Genomic DNA, 20,749 nt, shown 5'->3' on the forward strand with positions numbered 1-20,749 from the left:
CATTTCATTTATTGGTTCTCAATTTCCTCTATCACTGGTTGGATAAGCGAATTGTATAAGATGTTCATAAACATCCTAGGAAAGGTAAAACTCCACAGTTTAATAGCAAACCATTTTGGCATACAGTCTCATTAGATTTTCTAAAACTTGTTCCTATTTCACAACAGATGGAATTGGAAATCACACTTTTCCTCTTAATCATATAAACATCGCCCCTATTTAACAGGAGGAAAAAGCTCCGTGCAGCCTCTTCTGCCAGGGACTAAATCTGGAACATGCAAAGTCCAGGCCTGTTGCTCTCTGCTCTCTTAAAGGTCTCCACAAGCTTGGGACAAGGAAGGCTGTCCTGAAAATCCACATTCCGGCCAAAGTTAAGTACTGTGCTTTTTGAAAATCTAATTTCAACATGATTAAAATTCAGCTTGGGTCCTTTAATCTTTACCTATGAAAGAGAGATGCAGACTTATCCATTTTATTAAGACTATTAAGGATACATGATAAATTATATACAAGAAGTACAAATTTCTTGAGGGAAAAATAAAGCCAGCATGCCAAATTTTAGAACATTGTTTTTAGGGAGTAAAATGGTTTCAACAACTCTGTGGGAGAAGGCAATGTTTGAGTTTTTAAAGGAGTTCCCCGGTGGCCTAGTGGGTTAAGGATTTGGCACTGTCACTACTGTGGCGTGGATTTGATCCCTGGCCTGGGAACTTTTGCATCCTATGGGAGTGGTCAAAAAAAATTAAGGAAAATAAAAAGGGATTCTCCTCCTACTTGATTTTCTAATTTTTCTTCCTAAAGCCAAGAAAGCCTAAAGAAGCACTAGTAACTGCTGTTTCTGGCCTTGGAAGACTAGCAGGGGGCATAGTTTCACAGGAAAGCTAATAATGAAGTACTTCACGCTAGCTAGGTTCAGCTCTGGAGGTAACCATTTAGAGACGAGCTAAGCATGTCTTCCACAGCCACATCCTAACATCACGAGGAGTCCCAGGTACACTCACCTATTTTCTCAGGATCAGTTATGCCGACTGTCAAATCAAACTGGTCTTCCTGTTCTTCTTCCTCTAGCTTTTAAAGAGAAGACAAATCATGAGAGTTAACACCGCCAAAAAGGCTATTAGTTTTACTCTTGTTATTACCATTGTAACAATATACTATCATCAAGATATATCCTTTTATTTTTTTATTTTTTATTTATTTATTTTTTTTGTCGTTTTGCTATTTCTTTGGGCCCCTCCCGCGGCATATGGAGGTTCCCAGGCGAGGGATCGAATCGGAGCTGTAGCCACCAGCCTACGCCAGAGCCACAGCAACGCTGGATCCGAGCTGCGTCTGCAATCTACACCACAGCTCACGGCAACGCCGGATCGTTAACCCACTGAGCAAGGGCAGGGACCGAACCCGCAACCTCATGGTTCCTAGCCGGATTCGTTAACCACTGCGCCACGACGGGAACTAAGATATATCCTTTTACACATCAGTGTTTGTCTATTACTAATGATCCCAATGAGGTAACTTCCACAATTTTAAATTGGTATCTGCTCAAAGGTCTTTGTTACATCTATTCTCTTAAAACCTTACTTTAATCATAATGACTAATTACTAGGTTTGGAAAGATTTGCCTTAGGCTAGGAGGGAAGGAGAAGAGAGTGACTATATTCTTTTTTTTTGCTTTTTAAGGTCGAACCCACAGCATATGGAAGTTCCCAGGCTAGGGGTCTAATTGGAGCTTCAGCTACTGGCCTACACCACAGCTCACAGCAACACCAGATTCTTAACCCGCTGAGCAAGGCCAGGGATTGAACCTGCTACCTTACGGTTCCTAGTTGGATTCGTTTCTGCTGCACCATGACAGGAACTCCATGGCTATTACTCTTGAATATGGGAGATTCAGACACTAAATATTACTGGCCATTGAAAGCCTCTGTGCTATCCTCCTGGTAATAGATACTCTCCCCAGGAAAAAGTATCTATTGGATTCTGGCTCTCCATTAAGCATAAAGGTCTTCTTCAAGAGTCATAAATATTATCTCAAGGTTCAAACTCAACTGAACTTCAGACTGGTGGCACAGCCCTAAACATCCAAAAGAAGACCAATGGCACACATTCTCACCTCCTCATAGCTTGGCTGGAGCTTAGAAGAATTTGTGGCTTCCTGTGGAGGAAGAGAAATGAGCGTTTTGGCTGGCAGCTTCTTCTGATTATTTTGTGTGCTGTCCAAGGATAGCTCCACTGTGGCATCTAAAAATAGTTGATATTTTATAATGAAGGAAGAGTCATAAAAACTAGAAAAAAATGGACCTAATAGATCAACATAGTAACACTTGGGGAAAGGCATTGTTTGCCACATCTGAGGATGACACTGTTGCTTTATGACAGTTTAAGAATTGTTCACAATTCTAGCTTTAGATCATCTGGCAAAGATTAAGTTATGTTTAATATATGCTGTCCAACGGGGATAAAAAGACATGTGTAGTATCTGAAAAGTCTTCTAATCAAAATAGTTTTTAAAAAATGTGCTTAAGTGTTGCCTTTGTCTATCTGGGAAAAATCTCAGTTGAATAGAACAACTCATTCCCTAAGTGTTCCAGAGAGGGGACTTTTAAAAGAGCATTATGTACCATTTTTAGGCATTAATATTTCTTGGGCAAATAATAGGATGCGCTTTCAGCTTGCAGCAATGGAGCTATAAGTTCAAAACCAAAACAGCTCAGATTTTTTTCTTTTTAATAGGGAAAAAACCTAAATATCTATTTTGACTTGGCCAAACTTGGTATTCAGTTTTAACCTAATGGAATGTAAAGAAAGCTGTTTTTTTGTTAGTTTTTTTCTCTTTTCTAGACTTTTTTTTTTTTTGTCTCTTTATGGCCACACCCTCAGCATATGGAGGCTCCCAGGCTAGGGTCTAATCGGAGCTGTAGCTGCCTGCCTAAAGCACAGCCACAATAACGCCGGATCCTTGACCCACTGAGCAAGGCCAGGGATCAAACCCACAACCTCATGGTTCCTAGTGGGATTCGTTTCTGCTGCACCATGACAGGAACTCCTCTTTTCTAGACTTTCATTTGGAGCTAAAATGAAATCAGAGAGAGGGGTCTATAAGGCATAATCAAGTCCTAGATCAATGTTATAATCATTTAAAGTGAACCATGCCTATAAACAAGGCTGTTGGAATCCCATCAGGACTCTTTTCCTTATTAGGAAAAGAGAAGTTGTCATATAATCTGACCCTACTGTAGGAGTACAAATCACACAAAATGTATGCATAATGAACATGTTAGGGTGGTAGGATTCTTTGAAGCAAGCAACCAACTAAAGTATGTTCAAGACATTCACATCATGTAGGCCCTCATAAATAATTAAATTATCCAATCCAATAAAAGTGACTGAAAATGAAACAGGAACTTAAACATTTACAACCTCTGGCTTATGAGAGTGCTACTAAAAGCTATTTGAAAAGCAGTGTGTTTTTTATAGAAAGTCAAATGCCAAAACTTACATCAAAAGTGATTTTTTTCCTCTGTACCCTTGATAAGAGTAATGGAAAAGCCGTTGGACTCCATCACAGAGATTCCGATTATCACAAAACTAATCATGTAGGAAATACCAGAATATTTAAATTTTCACAGTCAATATCTAAAACACCTGAGAAACTACTTCTAAATACCTCACTGTAGGCACTCCTTTCTATAGATATCTTATGTTCCTTCCCTGGTAGTGAGGCAGGTATCATCTGTTTATGAAAACAGTCGGGGAATGAAGTAAATCAGAGTTCTCATTAGTAATAAATATGTTCCTGATAAAGATCTTCTACATGTTCATGTACATAAAACCTAACCATGGAGGTAACTCAGTCCCACTAAGATTTCAGGTCTTCTTAAAGGGCAGATCACATAAATGTTAAACTCCTGGAGGCAGAAAAACCTTCTTTTCAATCTGTCATATAACTAGATTCTTCAATATTTGCATTTCTTCTCCAGAAACTTTATCTAAAATATAAGCATCATCAAGATGAATAGTGGGCATTTACATTTCAGAGAGTAAAGGAACGGGAAGATCTTGGAAATTTTTATTTCTTTCTTTTAACCTCTTCCCTTTCATGTCTTCTAATTTTCCAACCAGAGCTCAAAGGCCTTACCCTCTGCCCTCTCATCGCCCTCTTTCCTTATTATTCTCGCCTTTGAGGGTCTCATTCACATGGCAGTTTCAATGACCACCTGGAGGAAGGTGATTCCCCCTCTCTCCAGCTCTTTCCCCTTTCTCCTCGTAAAGTACAATAGTTTAAAATATCTTCAGGGCACTTCCCTTTGTTAAAATATCTAAAACCCAAACTCATTACCTCATCCCCAACCCCTCCATTTCAAAGCTAGACTCTTCTGTAGAATGTAGTTCTCAAAATGGTACTATTTTCTTTCTTTCTTTTTTTTGGATCTTTTTTGCCTTTTCTTGAGCCGCTCCCGCAGCATATGGAGGTTCCCAGGCTAGGGGTTTAATGGGAGCTGTAGCCACTGGCCTACGCCACAGCCACGCAGGATCTGAGCCGCATCTGCAACCTACAACACAGCTCATGGCAAGGCAGGATCCTTAAGCCACTGAACGAGGCCAGGGATTGAACCCACGTCCTCATGGATGCTAGTTGGGTTTGTTAACTGCTAAGCCACGATGGGAACTCCAAATTCTAATTATTATTGATGTCTAAAATCCTCCTAAACATTTCCAGCTTTATCTTCCATGGTGTCTTTGAGAAGCCCTTGCTTTGGCTCACCAAGTTTATTGACTCCCTCAAATGCACTTTGTACTTCTTGCTCAATCATTTTCATTCTTTTTCCTTTTTTCTACATAAATCCTGCTTCCTCCAAAAAGTCTCACAAAATCAGACCAGAGTTTATCAGACCAGAGTTTATCAATGAGGGTTCTACCAACATTTTGGGCTGGAAAATTCTCTCTTTTGGCCATACTATGGCCTGCAGAAGTTCTTAGGCCAGGGACTGAACCCACATCATAGCAATGTCCCAGGTCATATCAGAGACAACACCAAATCTTCAACTGCTAGGCCACCAGGGAACTCCTGGATAATTCTTTTGGGGAGGGGCTGTTCTGTGAACTGTAAGGTGTTTACCAGCATCCATAGCCTTTACCTAGTAGATACCAGCAGTCAGGTATGACAACCCCAAATGTCTCCAACCACTGCCAAAATCCTGCGGGGTGGAGTGCAAATCATCCCCAGTTAAGAACTGGGCAATCTCTCTCAACAAAAAATGTATTGAGCCCATGGAAGTTGCTCTGTGGTGCCATGAGTTAAGGATCTGGTGTTGCTGCAGCTGCAATGAGGGTGTGATTCCTGGCTCAGGAATTTCCACATGCCACAGATATAGTAAAGGGAAAAAAAAAAAAAAATTTACTGAGCCCAAAATGCTAATAGTGTCAAGACTAAGAAACCCTGTCTATAGTAGTGTTTTTTAAACTTCAGGTTTTCATTCACTGGGAAATTGTGACAGTGATTCAACTGGTTGTAGATGATATTTATTTATTTATTTATTTTGTCTTTTTTTGCCATTTCTTGGGCCGCTCCCACGGCATATGGAGGTTCCCAGGCTAGGGGTCTAATCGAAGCTGCAGATGCCAGCCTATGCCAGAGCCACAGCAACGCGGGGTCTGAGCCGCATCTGCAAACTACACCACAGCTCACGGCAACGCAGGATCGTTAACCCACTGAGCAAGGGAGGGCGAGGATTGAACCCGTAACCTCATGGTTCCTAGTCGGATTCGTTAACCACTGTGCCACGAAAGGAACTCCGGTTGTAGATGATATTTCAAAAAAGAGAAACAACAGAAAATTTCAGAAAGTAGTAAGGGCAAATCACTTAATAAAATTTTTATTTTTAGTTTTATATAGAAATGCATATATATTTTGGATTATGACACAAAATGTATTTCTTATTATGAATCTTGGTCATAAAAATCTAAAGCCACTGCTTTAGTCTCACCACAGGCCCCTCTGAGCTCCCATGACTTCAGGTCAGTCTTTTGGTCACATTTGTATGACTGTTTAACAATTTGTTTAGCTTGCACTCTTAAATAACTGTATATTTATGTCTTACCCCCTAAACTTGTAAGAATTTGATGGTTGGGACTGCCTTTTACATGTTTTGGAATTCTCCACAATAGTATCTTACCGAGATGTTTCTCTCTCTCTCTCATACACACACACACTTTGTTGCTTTTCTACTTTAACTCAGCTGCTTAAAAGATTCGTAGCTTAAGTTCTGAGTCCATACTTGCCTGCAAAGAGATCCTGTGGCTCTTGGTCTTGTTCCTCATGGATACCGTTTTCTTTGGAGCCATTGTTGATGGGAAGAAGGGAAGCAATTCTCTTTGGAGACTGGGGCTTACTCTGAAAACAAAGAGATAATTCTGAATAAAACAGTGCTGTTAAAAACAAACCTAGAAAGTGACCTCCAATACATCCTTTAGTTGTTCCCCCAAGTGTTTTGCAGAAGACAGTGATCATAGCCACTTCAGTAAGCAGCAAATCATTATTAGCGATGTTAAGTGCTGCCCAAATGATCACAGAGGTAAAATACTCATACATTTTAGAGTTCATTTCTAACAACCGTAACTCTGCTTAAATGCCCTACCCCAAAGCACATGAAGCCAATGTGGGTACGTGTAGACACAGATAATTCTCAAAAGAATCTGTCCAAATGCATTTCTCCTCAGCTGATGACCTTTATTATTTCAAATGTTGACACAGCACATTCTAGTGAACAGGATACCACACTAGAGTCCAGAATTCAAGCTCTGATCAAGCTCTTTGTGGCCTTGGCCAAATCACTCACTGAAGCCCAATTGTGTGGATATTACTGACTCTCCTGACAGGCAAAGGAAGGTATAACACTTTACATCTAATGCTGTTTGTAAATATAACTTATCTCTTCATCCTTAGCTTAGACACAATTTTCTTTTTCTTTTTGGCGGTGGCCTTGGCATGTGGAAGTTTCTAGGCCAGGGACTGAACCAAGTGCTGCAGCGACAACACTGAATCTTTAACCTGATGCACCACAAGGGATCTCCTACAAACACTACACACACATACACACAATTCTTTTTTCAAATTTTATGGCTGCACTGGTGGCATATGGAAGTTCCTGGGCCAGGGACTGAATCTGAGCTACAGCTGCAACCTACACTGCAGCTGTGGCAATACTGGATCCTTTAACCCACTGTACTAGGCTGGGGATCCAACCTGTACCCCTGTAGCAACCCAAGCTGCTGCAGTCAGATTTTTAAGCCCACTGCACCATGGTGGGAACTCTGAGACACAATTTTTAATGAGACTCAAGTCAGGCTAGCAAAAGAAAAATCAGTCATGCTTAGCTAATGGGCACATGGTGAAAATACAGTCAGTCCATGGTCTTTATCAAAAGCCCAGTGATCAGTCACAAACAAGGGTGGGGTGAGGCCCCAGACCGGTACCAGAGTGAACAAAGCTGGATTGTGTAGTAAATGAACAGAAAGCTGGGAATCTGGCTTCAAAAGCCATGGTGTCTCACTAAAGGGTTTTGAAGTCAGACCCCAAGGCCAAATCAGTTAAAAGATGTGACTTTTATGCAGCATTTCCTTAACAAATCTGAAGGATATTGTTCCTTGGAAACAGGCCTTTTCTGACCCAACACAACAAAGAGAAATAAATGACATCTATTGGGCACTCCAGATTTGCCATGCAAATAGCTTCATCCGGGTACTGGTGCCACCCTCAGAAAAAGAAACTGATACCAATATGTAGATATATACTAGCAAACAATATTTCTAATTTAATTTTCATGCTAAATAAAATTTAATAAGCTTATAGATGTATATGCTTAAATATTACCAATTCTTTCTTTCTTTCTTTTTTTTTTTTTTAAGGGCCGCACCCGTGGCATATGGAGGGTCTAAGCAGAGCTGTACCTGCTGGCCTATGCCACAGCCACAGCAATGCAGGATCTGAGCCATGTCTGCGACCTACACCACAGCTCGCAGCAACACCGGATCCTTAACGCACTAAGCAAGGCCAGGGATCAAACCTGCATCCTCATGGATGCTAGTCAGATTCGTTACCTGCTGAAACATGACAGGAAGTCCTAAATATTACCAGTTCTGTCAGAGACAGTCTTCTAGTTGATTCCAAAAATCTTAAAACATAAAAAAAAAAAAAAAAAAAAAAAGAGGGAGTTCCCGTCATGGCTCAGGGGTCAATGAACCTGACTAGGATCCATCACGATGTGGGTTTCAATCCCTGGCCTCACTCAGTGGGTTAAGGATCCAGCATTGCTATGAGCAGATGCAGTCTGGATCTGGAGTTGCTGTGGCTGTGGTGTAGGCTGGCAGCTGTAGCTCTGATTCGACCCCTAGCCTGGGAATTTTCATGTGCCTCCAGTGCACCCTAAAAAGCAAAAACAAAAACAAAAAACAAACAAAAAATCACCTCTGAGACACAGACAACAATAGGGCAAAACCAAAACCCACACCTCCGTTCTGCCTCTTAAATTGCCAATCACTTTTCTACATATACACTTCATTCCCATACATGCTCTTGTATAGGGAATCTCATTAAAAAGCCTGATTTCTCTTAATTCAGTTCCCACTGAAAACAGCTGCCTCTAGATGGAGATCTAGGAGAAATTAAAACTCAAGATACATTAAGAATATATGTATATTTGATCCAGTGGATCTAGCAATCCCACTCCTGGACATCTATCCAGAGAAAACCAAGATTCAAAAAGATACGTGTACTCCAACGTTCATTGCAGCACTAGATACAAGAGCCAAGACATGGAAGCAACCTAAATGTCCACCAACAGAGGAGTGGATAAAGAAGATGTGGTACACATACACAGTGGAATACTACTCAGCCATAAAAAGGAAAGAAATAATGGCATTTGCAGCAACATGGATGGACCCAGAAATTATGCTAAGTGAAGTTAGTCAGACAGTGAGACACCAACATCATATACTATGATATATGTGGAATCTAAGAAAGGAATACAATGAACTTCTTTGCAGAACAGATACTGACTCATAGACTTTGAAAAACTTATGGTTTCCAAAGGAGATAGGGGGATGGGCTGGGGGAATTTGGGGATGGAAATGCCATATAACGTTGTACAACTATAAATGTAATAAAATTAATGGAGTTCCCATTGTGGCGCAGTGGACACAAATCCAATTAGAAACCATAAGGGGGAGTTCCCGTCGTGGCGCAGTGGTTAACGAATCCGACTAGGAACCATGACGTTGCGGGTTCGGTCCCTGCGCTTGCTCAGTGGGTTAACGATCCGGTGTTGCCGTGAGCTGTGGTGTAGGTCGCAGATGTGGCTCGGATCCCGCGTTGCTGTGGCTCTGGCGTAGGCCGGAGACTACAGCTCCGATTCGACCCCTAGCCTGGGAACCTCCATATGCCGCGGGAGCGGCCCAAGAAATAGCAAAAAAAAAAAAGAAACCATAAGGTTGCAAACTTGATCCCTGGCCTCGCTCAGTAGGTTAAGGATTCGGGGTTGCCTTGAGCTGTGGTATAGTTTGCAGACTTGGCTCAGATCTGGTGTTGTGGTCTAGGCATAGGCTGGCGGCTACAGCTCCGATTCGATCCCTAGCCTGGGAACCTCCATGTGCCGTGGGTAAGGCGCTAAAAAGACAAAAAAACCCAAAAAAACACAGAGATAAAAAATAAAAAGAATACATAGGTATAGGAGTTCCTGTTGTGGCGAGGCAGAATCCATGAGGTATCCATAGTATCCATGAGGATGCCGATTTGATCCCTGGCCTCGCTATGAACTATGGTACAGATCGGATCCTGTGTTGCTGTGGTTGTGGTGTAGGCCAGCAGCTGTAGTTCTGATTTGACCCCGTGTGGGAACTTTCATATGCTGTGGGTGTGGCCCCCCCAAAAAAAAGCAAAGAAAAAAAAAGAATATATGAACATAAATGTAATTTTTTTTTCTTTCTTTTTTGCCTTTTGTCTTTTGAGGGCCACACTTGTGTCATATGGAGGTTCTCAGGCTAGGGGTCAAACAGGAGCTGTAGGCGCCGGCCTACGCCAAGAGGCACAGCAACGCAGGATCTGAGCTGTGTCTGTGACCTAAACCACAGCTCACAGCAACGCCAGATTCTTAACCCACTGAGCAGGGCCAGGAATTGAACCCTCGTCCTCATGGATGCTAGTTGGGTTCACTAACTGCTGAGCCATGATGGGAACTCCCTATAGACGTAGTTTAAGAGTAGCTAGCTCATCAGGGAGACTTAAGCAATAGGAAAGGAAAGGCACAGGTTAGAATTTAGCCATTTTTAAATCTAGAAGAATCCATTCTTGTGATATGGAGATGAATAAAGTGAGCTTTACATTTCTTTCCTTTTTCTGCCCTGCCAGGGCAGTTCCCAGACCAGGGATTGAACCTATGCCACCACAGTGACAATATTGAATCCTGAATCACTAGGCCACCAGGAACTCCCAGCTTTCCATTTCTGATTTATCATCTAACCTTGGAAGTTTAAAGATTAAGAATATTTTCTGAGGGTTCCCGTTGTGGCTCAGTGATTAATGAACCCAACTAGTATTCATGAAGATGTGGGTTTGATCCCTGGCCTTGCCCAGTGGGTTAAGGATCTGGCATTGCCATGAGCTGTGGTGTAGGTTGCAGACATGGCTTGGATCCCGTGTTGCTGTGGGTGTGGTGTAGCCCAGCAGCTACAGCTCCAATTCGATCCCTAGCCTGGGAACCTCCATAAGCCACGGGTGAGGCCCTGAAAAGACAAAAGACCAAAAAAAAAAAAAAAAGAATATTTTCTGGAGCAGTGCTAGAATAGCAATCTGTCTGGGAGAAAATATTTGCAAATGATGCAACCAACAAGAGCTTAATTTCCAAAACAGACAACTCATACAACTTAATAACAAAAAAAATAAACAACTAAATCAAAAAATGGGCAGAAGCCCTAAAGAGATATTTCTTCAAAGAAGACATACAGATGGCCAATGAAAAGATGCTCTATATTGCTAATTATTAGGAAAATGCAAATCAAAACCATAAGGAAGTACCACCTTGTACCACTCCAAATGGCTGTCATTAAAAACTCTACAAATAGCAAAAGCTGGAGAGGGTGTGGAGAAAAGGGAACCCTCTAACATTGTTGGTGGGAATATAAGTTTGGTATAGCCACTATGGAAAAAAGTACGGAAAAAACTAAAAAGAAAGTTGCCATATGATCCAGCAATCCTACTCCTGGGCATATATCCAGAGAAAATCTTAATTTGAAAAGATACCTATACTCCAAAGTTTATATAGCAGCACTATTTACAATAGCCAAGACATAGAAGCAACCTAAATGTCCATCAATAGATGAATAAAGAAGAGGTGGCATGCATACACACACACACACAATGGAATATTACTCAGCCATAATGGAAGGACTTAAGAGATTATAACTAGATGAGGTCAGTCAGATGAAAACAAACACCATATGATATCACTTATATGTGGAATCTATTTTTTGTTGTTGTTGTTGTTGTCTTTCTGTCTTTTTAGGGCTGCACCATGGCATATGAAGGTTCCCAGGCTAGGGGTCTAATTGGAGCTACAGCTGCCGGCCTACACCACAGCCACAACAATGTCAGATCCAAGCCGTGTCTGCGACCTACGTCACTGCTCACAGCAATGCTGGATCCTTAACCCACTGAGCAAGGCCAGGGATCAAACCTGCAACCTCATGGTTCCTAGTCGGATTCGTTTCTGCTGCACCACAAGGGGAACTCCTACGTGGAATCTAAATACAAATGAACTTATTCACAAAACAAACAGACTCAAAGACATAGAAAACAATCTTATGGTTACAAAGGGAGAAAGGGGGTAGGGGTGGGGATAAGTTAGGAGTTTGGTATTAGCAGATACAAACTACTATATATAAATGGATAAATAACCAAGTCCTACTTACATAGCACAGGAAACTATAGCCAAAATCTTATGATAAACCATAACGGAAAAGAATATGAAAAAGAATATATATAAAAAACTGAACCAAGAATTCTTTGGTGTGAGAGTACCTGTTGTGGCTCAAAGCTAATGAATCCGCCTAGCATCCATGAGGACTCGGGTTCGATCCCCGTCCTCGCTCAGGGGGTTAAGGATCCGGCATTGCCGTGAGCTGTGGTGTAGGTCACAGACAAGGCTCAGATCCTATGTTACTGTGGCTGTGGCCTGAAGCTGTAGCTCCAATTCGACCCCTAGCCTGGGCATTTCCATATGCCTTGGGTGTGGCCCTAAAGAGACCAAAAAAAAGAATTCTTTGGTGGCACATCAGTGTCACTGATGTGGCTTGGTCTGATGCCTGGCTAGGGAATTTCTGCATGCTTTGGGTGTGGCAAAAAAAAAAAAAAAAAAAAAAAAAAGCAAAGCAGTATGTTTTTCCCTGTACCAATCAGAAGAGACAGATTCTGATGGATGGAATACTGCAATAACAACAGGAGCATGACTACCCATCTTTCTTCCTCCATCAGACTCCCTTTAAGCCAAAACCAGACATTGCTTGACTAGAAGTGTAATGAAAAAAAGACTTGTGTTCCCCAAGTAAACTACACAACCTGTGAGAATAGAAAATTGCCCCTCAGATATACGCTGGGACTCTATTCCAAAAACTACTCAAGGATGAAGATAGATTGATTACTGTATTTACTAACCCATTCTTTCTTTGTGGTTCTTTTATAAAACTGATTGCATATGTATGTAAAACCTTGTATTTTTTTTTTGCCCCCTCTACCATCTGAGCAGTTCTTCACATCAAAAATCCCACATTTAATGACTTAACTATCATAGGAATCACTGCCCCAATGATGGACATTTAGACAGCTTCCAGGGTTTTTTTTCTTCTTTTCTTTTTTCTTTTTAGGGCTGCACCCAAAGCACGTGGACATTCCCAGTCTAGGAGTTGAATTGGAGCTATAGCCGTCGGCCTATGCCACAGTGTACGCCTTGGCAACATGGATCCAAGCTGTGTCTTGGACCTATACCACAGCTCACGGCAATGCCAGATCCTCAACCCACTGAGGCAGGCCAGGGATCAAACCCTCATCCTCATGGATCTTAGTCGGCTCCCTTTCTGCTGAGCCACAATGGGAACTCCCAAAAAAAGCATTCTTTCTTTCAAATGATAGAATCCTAGGCTAGGATATCCAATGCTTACTCTGGTTGTTACTTCTAGCTTACTTTGGTTGTTAATTCTAGCAGGTTATTCTACTGATAAGCCTTTTTAAAACTTCACGCACTTGTTTATAATTACAAGAGCATACAGACAGACTAATCCTAATTTTCAGGGAGGCCCTAGAAAGGTTTGCCAGCAAGAGAGCACTTGTGTTAAGCACAAACAGGTATTTCTCGCCAGTGGCCACTTTCAAACCATGTGGCTCAGGCTACTAATATAATTTTCTTAGCTCAGGGAAAGACAGATGTGGGCTTGCCATTCCCTAGAGCTGACATGGCCATTCAGCACTGAAAAGCACTGCTGTGATACCTTCCGTTTAGGCTAACCAGCTGTGATTCTTCCTCTCGTTCCTCAATTGCTCTGTTCCAGGCAGAAACTTTGCAGAAGCTATACCCTAATGATAAGAGGACAGTCATGAAGTCTTAAAAAATTACCCTGGAAGACCTTGGCATGAAATAATGCTCCTTTTGCCACCTTTACTTTTGGGAAGAAATGAGTGAAGTGGTGCAGCTTCTTAGTTTTCTATCATGGCTACAACAAATTATCACAAATTTAAAAGATTAAACAATGCAAATTTATTAATTTATTATTCTGAACAAGTCAATCAGGTCTCACTGGGCAAAATTTGAAGCATTATTAGGCTGCATTCCTTTCTGGAGGTTCTAGGGAAGAATCTGTTTCCTTGCTCTTTCTAGCTTCTAGAAGCTGTCTACATTTCTTGGCTCATGGCCTGTTCCTCCATCTTCAAAGCCAACAATGTTACATCTCTCTGTGCTTTTCTTCTAAAGGCAGTCATTCTCTGTCTCTTCCATTTTTAATGGATCCCTTTGGTTACTTTGGGCCCACTCAGATAATCCAGGATGATTTCCCTATTTTAAGGTCAGCTAAGTAATAACTTTAATTCCATCCTCAACCTTACTCTTTGCTTTGTAACATAATACATTCACGGGTTCTGGGATTAGGAGGTAGACATGCTGGGGGCAGGGGGTAATTATTCTGTCTACCGCAGGCCATGACTCCTCCCACACCATGTTTCAAAAACGGCACAGATAAAAAGCATCTGTGCTTATGAGAATGGACATTCAGTGTCCACTGGATTTGTGAATAGGGTGGTGCATCTTACTCTAAAAACTGGGTGAATTATCTGACTAACCCAAATGATTTCATAATATTAGCTGCTCTCACAACTTAGGGAGTTAAGATAGGGATTCTTTTTTTTTGCCTTTTTTTAGGGCCACACTAGCAGCCTATGGGAGTTTCCAGGCTAGGGGTCTAATGGGAGCTACAGCTGATGGCCTACACCACAGCTCACGGCAATGCCAGATCCTTAACCCACTGAGTGAGGCCAGGGATCGAACTCGAAACCTCATGGTTCCTAGTTGGATTCGTTTCCACTGTACCACGACAGGAACTCCTCATCTTGATTTAAATTATGGTAGTTATTGGACCTATCCCTAGATATTATTTAAAGCGTTTTTCAAAAAGCACATGTTATTAATATAAGGTTGTTTAAATGTTCTAATAACTATTTCAGTATAACTGGTTTCCTTTGCAGTCTTATGTATTTTATACATTTAAAACCATTATTCAGAATGAGTCCACAGGTTTCACTGGATTGCTAATGGGGCCATGACACCAAAAAGGTAGAGAACCTCTGTGCTAGTTCCTCTAGAACTAATGAAAATGGAAAAGGGGGAGCTGGAAGGGTAGGGAAAATGAGCCTGAAGCTGACCACTCAACTAGTCAAGGAAAATCATGAGCAAGCTCACTAGAGACATTAAAGTGAGGAGTTCCCACTGTGGAGCAATGGGATGGGCAGTGCGTCTGCAGCATTAGGACACAGGTTTGACCCCCGGCCAAGCACAGTGGGTTAAAGGATCTGGCACTGCCACAGCTTCGGCGTGGTCACAAGTGTGGCTTGGGCCTGATCCCTGCCCAAGTACTCCATTTAAAAAAAAAGAGAGGAAAAAAAAAAAAAGGAAAGACCATCCACAGTCCACCAAAATTTAGCCACAGACATTCTACTGAATTCTCTGGTATAATCTCCATACTAAATTTTTGGGGCCTCAAACTAATATAACTTAGAAGGGCCCAGAACGGCAGAAGGATCAGAGTACTAATGGTGAATTAACTTCTAAACTGAAAAAGCAAAACAAACCCAGTTCAAATTTGCTCTGAAAGCAGAATGGAGCCCCAGCTGCCCATGTGACTAAGCAAAAGAATAAGCCAGAAAAAACTGAGCAACAGGCTTTTCCTGGAGACGAGATACTTATGGCTACTTGCTCTGGTAACTATCAACTACTCATGATTTATTTACGCCAGCAGTTACTCAAGTGTGCTGAGAAGCTTTGAGGATCAAGGGAGAGAAATTACAGTGTTCTTTTTTTCTCTCTCACCTCCCAACCAAACAAAATGCGAGGGGCCAAATCATCAGAGCTACCTCAACACCCAAGTAAGCAAAGGGGCAGCAACTCCCTACAGAAACTAGAAGTCAGACTGCAACCTTAACTCTTCTCATACACACTGAACTCTAATTTTAAATAAATTTTAAGTTGGGTTCTTATTAGTCATCTTTAAAAGCCTTCTTTGTGTTCCCAGGTGGCCTAGCAGTTAAGAATTTGGCGTCACTGCTGTGGCTCTGGTTCAATCCCTGGCCTGAGAATTTCTTCACGCCACGGGAACGGCCAAAAAAAAAAAATCTTCTCTCATTGCCCCTTCCCTCCAAAATGCTTTGTAACTATTTTCATTAACTTTTCCTCCATAATCTTGAAAGCCAGATTAACTGGTAGTTAGTACGATCAAGAAACCAAAAAAATCTATGTACTTTAGGAAAATTTAAACTTCCTAGAAATAAGACTTATTTACAATTTGAGATGAGCATTAAAATCAATCTTTAGACATAATACAAGTTGCTGACTTTTTCAAGAACATTTGCATCAGATCTGTGTGAAAAATGTGGAATTTCAACTGCTGATCTTTTGACCAGATCTGACCACCTGATGTGAGGTTAGCTCCAAAAAAAAGTGTTTGAGACAGTATGCCTATAGAAAATATTACACTCTAGAGAGACACCCTTGACTATTTAATAACATTAATTGTAAGTGACGATACCATTACCTAAAGAAACTAAGCAATAAACCTTTGTTTTAAACTAGTGTTGTGTAGATCAGCTTTCAGAAGTCTGATTAGGAACAGAGAGAAGATAATAATAATAAACTTACTAAGGACATGTTATACCTTTGGGAACAGCCACCATCCATTTTGCAGAATGAAGAATTAAAATATTAGCCAGCTCGCATCCAAGTATATATTAAAAGGATCATACACCATGATGGACTTATCCCAGGGATGCAAGGATTCTTCAATATCCACAAACCTATCAATGTGATATACCACATCAACAAACTGAAGACTAAAAACCAAACGATCATCTCAATAGATGCAGAAAAGGCTTTTGACAAAATTCAACATCCATTTCTGATAAAAAAACTCTCCAGAGAGTGGGGATAGAGGGAACCTACCTCAACATAATAAAAAACATATATGAAAAACCCACAGCTAACATCATTCTCAATGGTGAAAAATTGAAAACATTCCAACTAAGATCAGGAACAAGACAAGGATGTCCACTTTCACCACTATTATTCAACATAGTTTTGGAAGTTCTAGCCACAGCAATCAGAGAAGAAAAAGAAATAAAAGGAATCCAAATTGGAAAAGAAGAAGTAAAACTATCACTGTCTGCAGATGATATGATACTATACTTAGAAAACCCTAAAGACAGCACCAGAAAACTGTTAGAACTCATCAATAAATTTGGCAAAGTTGAAGGCTGCAAAATTAATACACAAATCATTCTCATTTCTTTATACTATAATGAAAGATCAGAAAGAGAAATCAGAGAAACCATCCCATTTATAATTGCACCAAAATGAATAAAATACCTAGGAATAAACCTACCTAAAGAGACAAAAGACCTGTACTCTGAAAACTATAAAATGTTGATGAAAGAAATTAAAGATGACACAGAGGGAACAATATATCATGTTCTTGGATTGGAAGAATCAATACAAAATGACTACATCAAAATGACTACATTACCTAAAGCAATCTACACATTCAATGCAATCCCTATCAAATTACCAAAGACATTCTTCACAGAACTACAAAAGAATATTTTAAAATTTGTATGGGGAGTTCCCATCGTGGTGCAGTGGTTAACGAATCCGACTAGGAACCATGAGGTTGCAGGTTCGGTCCCTGCCCTTGCTCAGTGGGTTAACGATCCGGCGTTGCCGTGAGCTGTGGTGTAGGTTGCAGACGCGGCTCGGATCCCGCGTTGCTGTGGCTCTGGCGTAGGCCGGTGGCTACAGCTCCGATTCAACCCCTAGCCTGGGAACCTCCATATGCCGCGGAAGCGGCCCAAGAAATAGCAACAACAACAACAACAACAAAAAAAAGACAAAAAGACAAAAAAAAAAAATTTGTATGGAAACACAACAAAAACCTATGAATCAAGCTACCTGACATTAGACAATACTCCAAAGCTACAATTATCAAAACAACATGGTACAGGCACAAAAACAGAAATATAGACCAATGAAACAGGATAGACAGCCCAGATATAAACCCAAGTAACCATGGGCAACTAACCTATGACAAAGGAGGACAGAACATACAGCAGAAGAAAGATAGCCTCTTCAATAAATGGTTCTGGAAAACTGGAAAGCTACAAGTAAAAGAATGAAACACCACATATGAAAATAAACTCATAATGGATTAAAGACCTAAATATAAGGCTAGACACCATAAAACTCCTAGAGGAAAACATAGGCAGAATGCTCTTTGACATAAATCATAGCAATATCATGTTTGATCCACCTCCTAGAATAATGACAATAAAGACACAAGTAAACCAATGGGACCTAATCAAACTCAAAAGCTTTTACACAGCAAAGGAAACCATTAAAAACAAACAAACAAACAAAAAACCCCGAAAATACAACCCACAGAATGCGAGAAAATCTTTGCTAAAGATGCAACAGACAAAGGCCTAATCTCCAAAATATACAAACAACTCATGCAACTCAACAACAAAAAAACAAACAACCCACTTGAAAAATGGGCAGAAGACCTAAATAGACATTTCTCCAAAGAAGACATACATATGGCCAATGGACACATGAAGAAATGCTCAGTATCACTAATTATTAGAGAAATGCAAATGAAAACTACAATGAGGTACCACCTCACACCAGTCAGAATGGCCATCATTAACAAGTCAACAAATAATAAATGCTGGAGAGGTTGTGGAGAAAAAGGCATCCTCCTCCACTGTTGTGGAATGTAAACTGGTACAACCACTACGGAAAACAGTACAGAGGTACCTCAGGAAACTAAATATAGAGCTACCATGTGATCCAGCAATTCCACTGCTGGGCATATAACTGGACAAAACTTTCATTGAAAAAGATACATGCACCCCTAAATTCATAACAGCACTATTCACAATAGCCAAGAATGGAAACAACCTAAATGGCTATCAACAGATGAATGGATTAAGAAATGTTACATACATATAATGGAATATTACTCAGCCATAAAAAAGACAAACCAATGCCATTTGCAGCAACATGGATGGATCTAGAGACTCTCAAACTAAGTGAAGTAAGCCAGAAAGAAAAACACAAATACCACATGATATCTCTTATTTGTGGAATCTAAAATATGGAACAGATGACCCTATCTAAAAATAACAAACAAACAAAACAGAAACATCATGGCCAAGAAGAGCAGACCTGGGGTTCCTAGGGAGGGGGGAAGGAAAGGGAGTGGGATGGATGGGCATTTTGGGATGCAGACTGTTTGGAATGGATGGGCAATGGGATCCTACTGCACGGCACAGGGAAATGTGTGGGATTGGGTCACTTTGTTGTACAACAGAACTTTTCCAAACATTGTAAATCAACTTTTTTTTTTTTTTTTTGGTCTTTTTAGGGCTGCACCCATGGCATATGGGGGTTCCCTGGCTAGGGGTCCAATTGGAGTTACAGCTGCTGGCCTATGCCACAGCCATAGCAACGCAGGATCTGAGCTGTGTCTGCGACCCACACCACAGCTCACGGCAATGCCAGATCCTTAACCCACTGAGCAAGGCCAGGGATCGAACCCAAAACCTTATGGTTCCTAGTTAGATCCATTTTCACTACATCACAACAGGGGACTCCATAAATCAGCTATACGTTACTACTAATACTAAAAAAAAATCAGCTAAACTCCTTAGGGCTTTTAACGAAATTACCAAATTCTGTAAAGATCTAAAGAAGTTATCTGTAAGCACTCAAAAGGAAATAAACTGGTCTTAAAAAGAGCTAAGACTGTGAAATGGAACTAGCCTGAAACTGTTGACTACTAACTACCTTAATATTAAGCCTATATTAAGCATACTTACAAAATTTATAGAATTTATGTAAATTTTGAAAGGTAAGTTATTAAGTATTCTTTAGAATAATAATGCTTTTTCCTGGGAGTTCCCGTTGTAGTGCAGTGGAAACGAATCCAACTAGGAACCATGAGGTTGTGGGTTTGATCCCTGGCCTTGCTCAGTGGGTTAAGGATCTGGCGTTGCCATGAGCTGTGGTGTAGGTCACAGATGCGACTCGGATGTGATGGTGTGGCTGTGGTTGTGGCGTGGGCCAGTGGCTACAGATCCAATTCGACCCCTAGCCTGGGACCGCCATACACCTCGGGTGTGGCCCTAAAAAGACACACACACAAAAAAAACTTGTACTGTGCTAAGTGAAATAAACTAGTCATGAAAAGACAAATACTATGATTCCACTTATACGGAAGTTATCTAAAGCAGTCAAATTCACAGAAACTCAAAGTAGAATGATGGTTACCAGGAGCTGAGGGAAGGGGATAAGGAGACTTGTTACTTGATGGGTATAGAGTTTCACACAAATGTGAGTGTACTGAACGTTACTGAACTGTACAACTTAAAATGGTTATGATGGTAAATTGTGTTGTTTTATACCACAATTTTTAAAAAAGCTGATTTGTTTTCCCCTCAGGACATATGTTATATTGATCATAAGATGTAGGGCTGGATTTCTTTGACTCTTGACTACTAATAAAGTAGTCTTTAGTCTTAAAAAGTCTTGATTACCCAAAGATAATTTTTTCTATGTATGACTTTTCAATCCCCTGCTATTCATTCCATCTTTATCCTAGTTCTTTCTTCTGCCCATTTTTCTAATTATGATGGTTTCAATTCAAGTAAGAGAGGAATGAGAAAAAAATCTACTTGGTGTAATGCATCATCAAAAAACTTTTTTTTTGCCAGAATATGAACTGAGGATATCATTTATCTATGTTTTCCTCCTTCTTCTCAGCATGAGAAAGGCCACTACAGTTCTTTTATTCAGTGAGCAAATCTAATGCTTCTAAAAAGAGATGGGCATACAAAAACTCCTGGGAAGACACATAAAGAACCTGCTTCAGGAGTTCCCTCTGTGGCACA

The 20,749-nt window shown here is 40.7% G+C and overlaps 1 protein-coding gene across 1 annotated transcript in view; it reads right to left on the bottom strand.

Annotated features, from left to right (window-relative positions):
• Window positions 1-20,749, bottom strand: part of SNX1 (sorting nexin 1) — a 45,967-nt gene that overhangs the window by 20,786 nt on the left and 4,432 nt on the right. Inside the window, exons 2-4 of the mRNA XM_021093910.1 lie at window positions 6,283-6,394; window positions 2,114-2,241; window positions 1,002-1,068 (exon numbers count right to left, since the gene is read on the bottom strand). Coding sequence (XP_020949569.1) covers window positions 1,002-1,068; window positions 2,114-2,241; window positions 6,283-6,394 — 307 coding nt within the window. The remainder of the gene's footprint in view (window positions 1-1,001; window positions 1,069-2,113; window positions 2,242-6,282; window positions 6,395-20,749) is intronic.

This window comes from Sus scrofa, chromosome 1 (genome assembly GCF_000003025.6).
Source record: "Sus scrofa isolate TJ Tabasco breed Duroc chromosome 1, Sscrofa11.1, whole genome shotgun sequence".
NCBI classification, from domain to species: Eukaryota; Metazoa; Chordata; class Mammalia; order Artiodactyla; family Suidae; genus Sus; species Sus scrofa.